The 11,536-nt window shown below is 35.6% G+C and overlaps 2 protein-coding genes across 4 annotated transcripts; one reads left to right on the top strand and one right to left on the bottom strand.

Annotated features, from left to right (window-relative positions):
* Positions 1 to 20: 20 nt before the first annotated feature.
* Positions 21 to 3,821, bottom strand: LOC114533834 (slit homolog 1 protein-like; the record flags this gene model as incomplete). Its single annotated transcript, XM_028555440.1, has 14 exons — positions 3,546 to 3,821; positions 2,355 to 2,426; positions 2,199 to 2,270; positions 1,969 to 2,040; positions 1,737 to 1,808; positions 1,588 to 1,659; positions 1,419 to 1,490; positions 1,201 to 1,272; positions 1,038 to 1,109; positions 890 to 961; positions 703 to 774; positions 500 to 571; positions 331 to 402; positions 21 to 92 (listed from the first exon to the last, which is right to left on the bottom strand). Coding segments are annotated over exons 1-14 (1,136 nt in total), but the record flags the coding sequence as incomplete, so codon positions are not given.
* LOC114533861 (methyltransferase-like protein 7A) lies at positions 2,843 to 5,432 on the top strand. Of its 3 annotated transcripts, XM_028555482.1 has the most exons (5): positions 2,980 to 3,530; positions 3,967 to 4,196; positions 4,269 to 4,786; positions 4,860 to 4,893; positions 5,042 to 5,432. In XM_028555482.1, the coding sequence occupies exons 3-5, from the start codon at positions 4,292 to 4,294 to the stop codon at positions 5,236 to 5,238; spliced, it is 726 nt and encodes a 241-aa protein (XP_028411283.1). In that variant the 5' UTR covers positions 2,980 to 3,530; positions 3,967 to 4,196; positions 4,269 to 4,291; the 3' UTR covers positions 5,239 to 5,432. The 3 variants fall into 3 exon arrangements, with proteins under 3 accessions (XP_028411284.1, XP_028411283.1, XP_028411282.1); XM_028555483.1 differs by lacking the exons at positions 2,980 to 3,530; positions 3,967 to 4,196 and adding an exon at positions 2,843 to 2,939; XM_028555481.1 differs by lacking the exon at positions 3,967 to 4,196.
* Positions 5,433 to 11,536: the final 6,104 nt, after the last annotated feature.

Genomic DNA, 11,536 nt, shown 5'->3' with positions numbered 1-11,536 from the left:
AGAAGACTTTATATGCTTACAGTGTTGTTAGTTTCTTTAATTCTTGAAAAGCGTTGTCCTCAATTTCTGAAATCATGTTCAAGCCTAAATGCCTATGGGATATTTTAAAATGTAAAGACTTCGAAAGTGCAGAAAGCAACCTCGACGTTTGAAGTTTCTTTGGTTTTTTTTTTTAAAAAACCTATATAACTACATTCAGTCATTAATTCATAGACCGCAAATATAGAGTTCATAATTTTTTTATAGCAACGCTATTATGTATATTCATGCATGTATTCAGACTTTTAAGTGAAAAAAACATGGTTATTATATAGTGATAAGTTTGCTTACAGGTCAACCAGATTTTCTAAGCCAAGGAATGCATCCTTCAGGATAATACTAATATTGTTTCTGTAAAGATACCTACATGGGTAAAAATATCAATAGACCAAGTTGTATCGAAATAAATGTCATCATGCTGTCAGTTATGAGATTGATCAATCTAAGGAATTCAACTTACAGCGTCCGCAAATCTCGTAAATCTAAGAAACTTTTTGAGTCAATATGTGCGATTTCGTTGGCTTGAAATTCTCTGTAAAAATGTTGTGAAATATTTGATGGATCGATGATAGATTAATCTAACTGTATACAGCATCAAATCTTCACGTTTTCACCTTCAGACTGCGATATTATTTAACACTGAATTATTTTACAATTACTCACAAAACTCGCACCGCTCTGAGGCCAGCAAGCGTTCCTCGCGTAATAAGATTCAACCTATTATTGTGCGCAGATCTAGAAAACGACAGATACATGAAAATCAATTGTTAACGCCGGATACGCATTAGGCATTACATACGCGCTTATAAAGTGTTGGTGAAATTTATCAAAACGAATTTTCGTGGTATACATAAGGTTAAGCTCTTGAAGGCGGAAGAAAGAACCAGGGTCGATTGTCTTGATGTCGTTGTGGTAAATATGACTGCAAATAAAAGTAATATGCGCTGTAGTTAACTCCATCACGTCTTACTTGGCATATGTGTCAAATCGCGACTTACAGTTTCCGCAAAGATACTAAATCAGCAAACATCCTCGATGTCACTCTTTCAAGCTTGTTGTTATCTAAATATCTGTAACCATTGACAATGTAGTACGACGGTCATTTTTAAGAATAATGTACGAAAAACACAGATGCTTGCCGTATAAAAATAACAGACTTACAATTCTGTGAGACCTGAAAGACCTTGGAATGCTTCATTCTCAATCTCGCTTATTCGATTAAAACCTATTATCCTGGGACAAAATAGAGACGAAACGTTAGTTCCAAGATTCCTAAGATCATTCAACACTCCTTAACGTGCTGGACCTTTATTTTCATTTTCTATAAGAACGGTTGCATGCATACATTTGAAATTTTACAAAGTTCGTTGCACACTTACAACGTTCGTAGGGATGATAGCCCCTGGAACATACCATTTGTCAATTTCGTTAAGTTATTCCGGAAGAGGAATCTTAAAAGAGACATGGTTACATTCTAAGGTTAATCTTAAACATGCATGCAATAATCCTGTACATAAACATTGCATTTGCTGCATGATTTTCACTTACAATGACTCTAGTTTTACGAGTGGGGCAAATGTTCCTGGTTCAATGTATTGAATGTCGTTATCTCGTAGTGATCTAGAAAGAGATCTGTATGGTGACCTGCGATACAAACGGAGCGTGCATTTTACGGCCGAAATACTAGCTATACTTACAAAAACTCTAAGGATGAAAGGCCTACAAATGTTTGCGTGTTCAGACTTCGGATTTTATTTTGGTAAAGATATCTATGAAAAAAAGAGATTATTCAGTAAACATGGCTTCAACTCAGCCCCGTTGCTTCGTAATTGACGTAATCTCTGAACTAATACACAGTAGCTATATGCAGTAAAGTTATTCTTCATTTTCTTAAATATCTGTTTGGAGTTGCATTATCATGTGACTTACATTTTTTTCAAAGACGAAAGATCTTTAAATGTGCCATTGTTGAGTTCTGTTATTTGATTACCAAACAACGACCTGGATGGTAGATAATGCTATATACTTCAGTTTATATTGGAAATTTTTACACTCTATTTTTCGAATAGTTCATAAAACAAGTACTCAACGAACTATAAAAGCTAGGAGGATCTTCATGAAGTGAAACTGTTCTTTATTCATAACTACACATTACTTACAGAATTTGCAAGGTCCTAAGTCCTTGAAATGCCTCCCAGTGAACTCTCCAGATACGGTTCCTGTATAAATATCTGGAGAAAATATGTTTTAAACGAAGACTTGTATTATTTTTTTAATTTACGGGTGCTGAACTGAAAGTAGGATGATGAACTTACATATTTTGAATCCTTTTCGTCCGAGTGAAACTTCTCGGTAAGAGCTGGACCATTTGATTGTCTGACATTACTCTGCATATAACCATATATCATGTTATTCTTCAGTACTATACGACAATATATGCACTACTTTTGCAACACTAATATAGCACTATAAAACACTAGCTATAGAGCACTATATACTAGCTACTTTCTTTTTATTACATTACCATAGAGATACAGTGGCTGTGCCATATAACACTATAGAGAATGCGCACTAATATACAGTACTATGGGATGCTATGCACTAAAAGAGTACTATACAACAAAATGAAAGAAAATGGCAAATTTCGGGTGCGATAATGGCACTCCTGTACGCATGGAAACCAGTTTCGCCGTCATCCGGATCTCAACTCCACAAACACGCCATTTCCGGTAGTTCGATTGATGAAAAATGCAGGATTATTTAAATCTAAGATAATATTGGCATGCATGGCAAAATCCAAAGAGAGGATAATGGAGCTTGTGTGGATTAAGAAAGGATAATATAATTAATATTCCTTGTACATGAAGGATTAAATTTCACGTGGGGATTATTGAGCCATTGTAAGTTTGTAACTACTGCTTTTTATTACTCTCGTTAACCAAAATGTGAATGGATTGAGTCTTCATCACATCTGAGTTTCATTATCGTAATCCGTGAATTGCATTTTTGTTTCTATGTCTGGATTTCTTCAGACAGTTCTTTTTGATGGATTGCGTGTGTATCTTGAGTATAAACTGGATTTCAAATACGAAATAAATCTCGCCCAACACATGCAAACCATTGTCATTGAGACAACGCTGAGTTTACTTTGTAGATTGATGACATGATATGGGTTAAATCCCCATGAATAGTCATGAACTATGTGAATATGAATATATTTTCATTCGTATGAATTGCTATTGGTTGCTTGGCGAAAATACAATGCCCTACACATGCCATAGGGGAAGTCTAAGCATTGCAGGATTTGCATAAGCCCTCTAAGTGCTCTAACACAAACACCAGTAACAACTCTGGATGATACACCAGACAATGTTACATTCAACAGGAACTTCACAACATTGAAATTCAATACTCTGTTAAACGTCGACGATAGCTTGAGACAACGCTGGTTATATCGCTGACTGCACATTCAATAAACGTCATAAAACAAGGTAAATAATACTCACAGGGTTACTATATTCTTCTGCAACGATGGCAGATCAGTGAGCCTTTGGTTGCTACAGTCGACGTCCAAACCTTTCGCAGCATTAGATCTATAACACTTACAGTTTTGAGGACATTTTTTGATTCGTTGTTGTGCGCTAACGCATACAAGATAAACAACACTCGACAGCAGCACTAGTGATAACGGCAAGTTTTTTAACATAATTGTATATTGAATGACCAGACTACGTTGTTTGTATCTCACGACAGTTACTCGTTTATCCTAACTGAATGAGATCTTTAGCTGTGTCTTAGCGGTTGACATATGATATAGGAAGCAATTACCGAGAGTCCTATTCCTTAAATAGATAGCTTTCCATTCAAAAGGCCCTCTTCTGTGAGTTAGCAGTCTCATGAATCGTTGACCTTTCCTTTTATCGTTAGGCAACAATACAAAAAAACATATCAATCTTTTCTCTTCCAATGCGATTGCTTTACCGCAATTCCAATGCATCTGGGCCTGTTCCAAGGCAAGAAATATATACGTGATCTCTGATTTCACTTGGATTATCTTAAAAACTGCGGACTGCGAGGGCTAAATGTATTCTAACTACATGGGTGGTTGGATATGTTATGAAATCTTCTCCCGGGTCGTTCTAATGGGATTCCCAAAGGTATTGTAAGAATTGGCCGCGATGACAGAAAATAATTTGTATCATTCAGACCCTCTAATCCTGTGATTACAGCTTGAACAATATTCTCTCCAAACATGCTGTCCTACTCTACCTTGCTGTGGTGTGCACTAATCATAATTGTCGTTTTTGCGACAAGAAAACTAATGAAGCAGATTGTGGCTGCAATGATGAAGCCGGTTTTTGCCGTCATTATGTATTTCTTCACCAAAATTTATAATCGAGAAGTTGGATTTAAGAAGAAAAAGCTTTTCGAAACGATGGAAAAACATTTGGAAGAAGTGGAAGGCGAGGTGCTCGAAGTTGGTGCTGGGACTGGAGCGAATTTTGCGTTTTACCCACGTGGGTGCACAATCATTGCCGTGGATCCTAATCGCTACATGAATTACTATCTTCAGCACACAAAGAAGTTTTATCCTCACGTTCAATTGAAAGAGTATATCGTAGGCTCAGCTGAGGATATGAGAAAAATAGCTGACCATTCTATGTCTGTGGTCGTCTGTTCATTAGTCTTGTGCTCTGTAAACTCGGTGGAACAATCTTTGAAGGAAATCATTCGAGTTTTAAAACCTGTAAGTACACAGTGTAGGTCTTCGCAAACATTCTCGTGAAATTCTTCATACGGCTTCATCTTTTTTTCTTCAGGGAGGAAGATTTTATTTTCTAGAGCATGTAAAAGGTATGTCCTTCACCGTAACGTTTTTAAATTTCTCTTAACTTTGTCATTCTCTAATGTTTTCTGACGGCCTTGCTCATCTGAGAAACGACCGGTGGGCTTTCCTGTTATGGAGTTGAGATGGTTCCATTGAAATGGTTTTGTTCTATAGGTGAAGGATTCCTGCTGACACTTCAAAAGTGGAATCAGCCTTGGTGGTTTTATTTCGGCGATGGGTGTAATTTGATGCGTGATACGGAAAGCTCTATTAGAAAGGCTGGTTTTAAGTCTGTCAAATGTGAAGCTTTTGATGCTAAAAATGTTGGACCGTTTATAAAACCACATATCATGGGCTATGCGGACGTTTAAACAAAGTGCATGTGTGTGATAAAATTGATGGTAGTTAAAAATTATTTTAAAATTATAGATTTATGATAAGTTTTTTTCAAGATGTTGACGTTTTCCTTCATGGATATCAATAGGGACAAATGAAAAGTGATAAGATTTCTCATGTAGATTTGCTCTCTAGAATTATGACTAAAATATATTATTGTGTGTGCTTTGTCGAGTGTGCGAGACTGATTTGCAGGACATAGACGAATCTTAATCTTGTTAGAAAATGATACAAAATACCGTAGACAAACGCTAGTACTTCTAAAATATATACAATTTACAATCTTTGAAAGATGCTATTTACAATATATTTACAATATAATTACATGCGTTCAATGTTTTAATTTCTATCGTCCTGAAGGCGGTTTAAGTAGTGTTCACGTATTTTTACATCCATGTAAACCAGCTTTTAAAATTGCAAGCAGGTTCCACGTAGAAATATAATATGCTTTTATCAATAGAGCACAGGAGTTTACTGCGATAAAACTCAGTATTACATAAACTAATAGATGTTTCATTGCTATTAGCCATACTGAGCTACTTCTTGTTTGAATGTTGTTGTTAAAATAAAGATAGGATGAATATTTTACTCTCTACCATCTTTAAACGTAAGGATCGTGGCGTATTTTCGGACTGTATACTAAAACAGGTACACAGGCGTATGGATGGGATACTGAATCTCTACCGTCGTTACCTAATGCTATGTATCTTGTAAATGAAGAATGAGCTCGATCAATTTTATGTTCTTCAAAGCCTTCTTCATAACCGCCACAATGAGTGATGACTGTGTCGTTGTCAGACATGTTATGACTATCCTCTGTCAATGTCGTCTGCACTTGCTCAATACGTTTCAGTTCGGCCCGACGATTTGGAAACCAAACCTATCGATATAAGAAAATACGGAGTGTTAACCTTTGCCTTTGGCTCTTAAAACTTGAAAAGCTCGTTATGTTTGTATTTTTGCCAAAAAGGACGAAGAAGACCTAGGTCCTAGTATACATTATAACGGTGGACATACATTATATCTAAGAACATTTATGCCGTCAGACTTGTATTCAGGCATGAGTTTTATACGCAAAAAGTCAACAACGAATCATCTTGGGATGACTAATCTTCAATAGGATTATATCCAGGCTTGCTCAACTAAAAGCCCGTATTCACTGCTCATATACTAATTGTATATTATACACCTACAAATGGAGTAACTAGGCTGAGTTCTGTTCATCACTAGAGTCAAGGGCTGCATGCATGTCCGTGCATGTACATTGTTAAGATAAATACTTCATGCCCACACTTAAGATTACGTTTTTTTTCCATCCTGCTCATTTCAGCGCGATGGAGAGATGTTATGCATTAATTTACGTGGGCTGTTGTGGGCCGATGTATTCATTAGAAACTCATACAGCGTGTAACAGTTGCTGTAAATATCTATAAAACTCTTCTAGAACAAACCAAACACAGGAAATAATTATTTTCTTATTATATAAAATTACAATATATAATCTAAAAGTAGCTAAACTCAAAAGACATAGCGTTGAACATTTTTAATTTCAAAAGACGTTGAGTCATTGCTACAATGCTAGTTCTCAAAAACAAGCACAAAAATATGGCTTAAAATCATATCTATATCATTCTATCTCGTATTTTTGCAATGAACTAGCGTCAAGTATACTATAACTTTAGTCATTATAACAAAGTGCGTGGGTTTACAATGTTGATAAATTTACAGCTATGTTTACAACTGATAACAGCAAACGGCAAGATGATAAAGTTATAACTCGCAAAATAATTATGTTATATCTAATGTTTTCCTCGAAATACAAGATCTTCATTATGATATAAAGCCGATGAATTGTTTTTTCACTTCTATAACAGCTGGTTAATTTTTCACTCTTATGAACCGAATCATGCTGTGCGGAATTGTGAGCAACGAAATTATTTCAAAAAATTAAGCCATATATACCTGAACTCTGGCTTCTGGTAGATTTATCTTCTCAGCCAGCTCCTCTCTCATCTCAATCCCAGGATAGTGACACGATTCAAAAGCCTGTTCGAGTTCTTGTAGTTGTGTTGCTGTAAACGCGGTTCTACTTCGTCTACTTCGTCTGCCTTTTACCGCATTCATACCTGAGAAAAGAGCAGAGACGATCCTGTTTAATCGTGTGCAGAGCCAGCAGAGGATTCCCTTTATTTATTTCACACAGCTTTTCACAAACAATCCTGACTTCTGATTTAGTTTCTCTCCATTTTTCGCGAAGTTGTACTCATTTTTGTTTCGTTGTGATTATATTTGAGAAGTAAGAACCAAATTAAAAGGAGGACAATAATATTTAGGTTTCAATTTCAGTTAAATATTTATATCGAATACAACCGATGTATAAGATTAAGGTCGAGAATTTACTGGACATTGTAAATAAACACTACTAATGGCAATTGAGCAGAAAATTAGATTATACCAACACCACACACATTAAAAAATGTATCTGAACCTGATACACTCTCAAACTTGGCATCATTGTTAAAATAACGATGTTTATTATAATAGATTGCATGTCATGATTGTGTCTAAACATTCTGTGAAAGACAACATTCGTTTGTCTCTGACTCTTCCAGATAATGTCCTTCGTGAACTGTTCATCTTCTATAGTTGAGTGCTAGCTTTCCTTATACTCTTTCCTTACGAATTGAAAAATCTTTATTCGAAGAAATGAAAATTCATTGGCATTCTGGGTAGTTCAGTCATAACAAATGCATATTTTTTATAGAAAGCTGATTCTTTATAGAATGTAGATGTAAATGTCTACTATTGTCTCGTGTCTCGTGATTTTTTACAATACAAAACAAACTTAGAAGAACATATTTTGGGCACAGTTCTTTCCATGAGATTTGGAGAGTCATCTCTAGCTAATAATTTAACGTTAACAAATTTGATGGGGATTATTAACGCCACTCAATTTATACCCAATGATATGAAATTAATATAACATTCTTACCAGCATTCCTTTCCCGATATGAAATAAAAGACTTTCTCATTTTTGTCGGTGATTTTTTTGTTGGAATCATCCCTAGAATGGCTTCGATGGAGTGATTCTGTTTTGAGATACTGCCACTTTCATCTCTCTTCATGTTGTAATACAGATTACTTCTTCAATTCTCTTTCCTGTTATTGTATCTTTGAATCTTAAACAAAGCAACTTGAATCGTAAACACGTTGCCCACTTACTCAGTTATGATTCAACTTCTTCCTGGTCGACGCCTTAAATATGATAACATTGGAATAAATTAACGTAATCGTTGCCATGTCGTAATTTCCTTTTCGTTCTGCAAAGGTCGTTGAGTACAAAACATCCTTTATCTCCAGTATATTTGCCCCAAAGGCTGTACTTGTAGTTTGCCTAATTAATTATATGACAAGCAATTTTGCAAACTTTGTAGGTCACCGGGTATAACATTGTGTAAGGCTAACTGTAATTACATATTCGTTGACCGTTGGAATTCTGTTGGATCAATATAACTTTAATTCAAAATGTTTGATGGTGTACGACATGCAATATAGTTTCTCTTTGTGTTTTCTTTGAGACAATCAACTTGTTTTACCGCTTGTAAACTTGTTTTCTTTTAGTAGCTAAAGTTAAGTTTATGCCTATCCACCGCGTAAAGATAAGTAGCTACATTGACCGTTTTAATGTACTAAGAGATAAAGTTGTTGTATAACACGAAAATTTGTTTGTAATATCTGGTTTAATAGGATATCATAAAATAATTGTCCTTGATATCCAACTATCTTGCTCCGATATATAACTGAAGTGCCAATTCCTGTAAAATTATAATTGATTGCAATATTCTGCACGTATATTGGGTTCGTATGTAGAGCTCACAGCTACCAATTCAGAACTAAGTTTGAAAACATGAATTAACTGCTTAATCAAGCCAGAAATTAACGTTTCGTTTAAGGAAAGATAGAAGTACAAGTCTCTCGCGATATGATAACTGCTAATCTATAAGACACATCAATAAGCCGAGATCAATATTCCCATATATGTGACCAATTTGAGTATAATTTTGATTATTCAATTGAAGATGTGGTATTGACATTATGTCATGATACTGTATCACGGTGTCTACAATACTGAAGGATCAAGGCTCCGGGTTCAAACACATAGAAATTATTTCCCGGTGCAATGACATTAAAAGGAGTGATACTTTCTGCAGCTTTAGGAAGATCAATCAAAGACTATGCTCGACAATTCACTTCATGTGAGATCACAAGAGTATCATATGACTCAGGTGATTTCGAAATAAGTTTTTTTTTCCTTTCATACATCTGATTATTGATTCAAAAGGCGTTTTGCTCTTCATCAACTGCTTTTATAGAGTTTTAGTCTTTTACTCTCTGTCATTTAGCCATACCATAAGGCAACAGGCAACTATACTATCAGTACTACATGTATACCAACAACGTAGCTCAGTGCTGCATATAGAGGTTCTTTACTAACCCCGGTGCCTCAATATCATTGATGATCAGAGGTGGTGTACGATAACCATACCATTGTTAAGTCTAGAAATATACCAAAAGGTAAATGTTTTAGAATGAGAACCTATGTTTCTCGTTAAAGTCAAACGTGGTAAATCACTTTACATTTGCATGCGGTAATACGATGTACCAAAACGCCCCTTCCAAAACTCGCAAAGTCACTTTTTGTTTCAATCTCCATGGCTACTTGCGACAACAGCAGATTTCCGGCGTAAACGTTGTAATTTCAAAGAACGCCTTTCACCTGGGGAAACCCACACGGAACTATACGCTAATTAACCATGGTGAAAATACGCCTCTACGGACTGACAGGTGCCTCTATAAAGTTAGCGTATGATTTCATTATATATAATCATGTTTTCAACGTACATTTTGCGGTTGTAATTCGTTGTACAGTATTATTATGGCATCTCAGCTTGTTGTGTTTCCTTGCATGTGTAGTCTATATGTTGCATCTTGTATAGAAGCTAACTTAGAACTCTAACTCAGAACTCTAACTCAGGGACTCACTGAATTAGAGTCCTAATTGATCACTCTAATCTTCTTACGTCTAGCCATGGATTTATACGTCAATAGGCTCAACGATCTAGGCTAACTCCAAATCTTTTGTTAGGACTGAACTAACAGAAGAATGATATGTGAGCTTACTGTGAACATTCAAGGGCAGAAATTCTCCTCCGAACAACAGGTTTCTAGGCTCAAATTGCTGTGTCATCATTTCAGTTCTATTTACAAAACTTTGTTATGGCGACTCATCTCTTCAACATGAGTAATGCATTAAACTTAATCACTTCATTAAGTAGGTTTAAATTAATGGGGTTTATCAAGGGCACTGTTCTAATTGAATAAACCAAAACACTAGTTCCACATTTATAGGTAGCCCTTGAGTAATGAAACATTAGGAAAGCTTTGATTCTTCAGTAAAATGTTATAATAAATAATCCCTCTAAGGTTACAGTCAAATAATGCCGTTACATATTAATGTATTTACGTGTATATATAGGTGCATGCCTATTAAATAGGAACCATCAAAGTTTAGTGAACAGTCGAATATAGTATTTTAGAAACCTCTCTACGCCTAGGAACGTACGCTAATAGCAAAGCTGTGTTTTCATTTGTGGGGGTGTTTACTTAAAGATATAGGCCATGACAAGCTTGCGACGCCTCTGAGTTAAGAATGCTTTTTGAACTGGGCATTCATATAGCTGTTACCATCATGAATTATTCTATATTTACATCCTTGCAAAAGAGCTACATGCGGTTAGGCTATACAAAAACTACTGAATAGAACCTACACTTGTCAGTTGTCATCACACTTGTCGTGATATCATTTTTAGGCAGTTCAAACACAAACCACGACATTCTATGGTATATTGTGAACTATTTATTACGCCCATACACACCAGAGACACCCACATGCATTATATTACTTCATGTATATTGAATTTCAAGCGGCTTGCCCCACCATCCTGTTTTTTGTCAGAGTGAATGGAAAGATCGATGAAACAAGCTAAGAGCTTACACCGTGTATTTTTAACATTTTTAACGGTGTGCTCCTAGTAATAATGACTTATCTGGAGACAGTTAAAACTTCCAACAGTTCGAGTACGTACTGGTACCTCTGTTATTTACGTGGTCTCGTTGAGGAATTCATTAGTGACTTTCATATAGGCAAATGTAGGCGTAAATCATTCTGACCAAACTTGAGAGTTCAATATATAAAGTTTGGTTTTGTAGGAA

The sequence above is a fragment of the Dendronephthya gigantea genome, unplaced genomic scaffold (genome assembly GCF_004324835.1).
Source record: "Dendronephthya gigantea isolate DGI-Jeju-01 unplaced genomic scaffold, DenGig_1.0 000095F, whole genome shotgun sequence".
NCBI classification, from domain to species: Eukaryota; Metazoa; Cnidaria; class Anthozoa; order Malacalcyonacea; family Nephtheidae; genus Dendronephthya; species Dendronephthya gigantea.
Note: the sequence above shows the minus strand (reverse complement) of the source record. Positions and strands in the feature narration are given on the sequence as shown.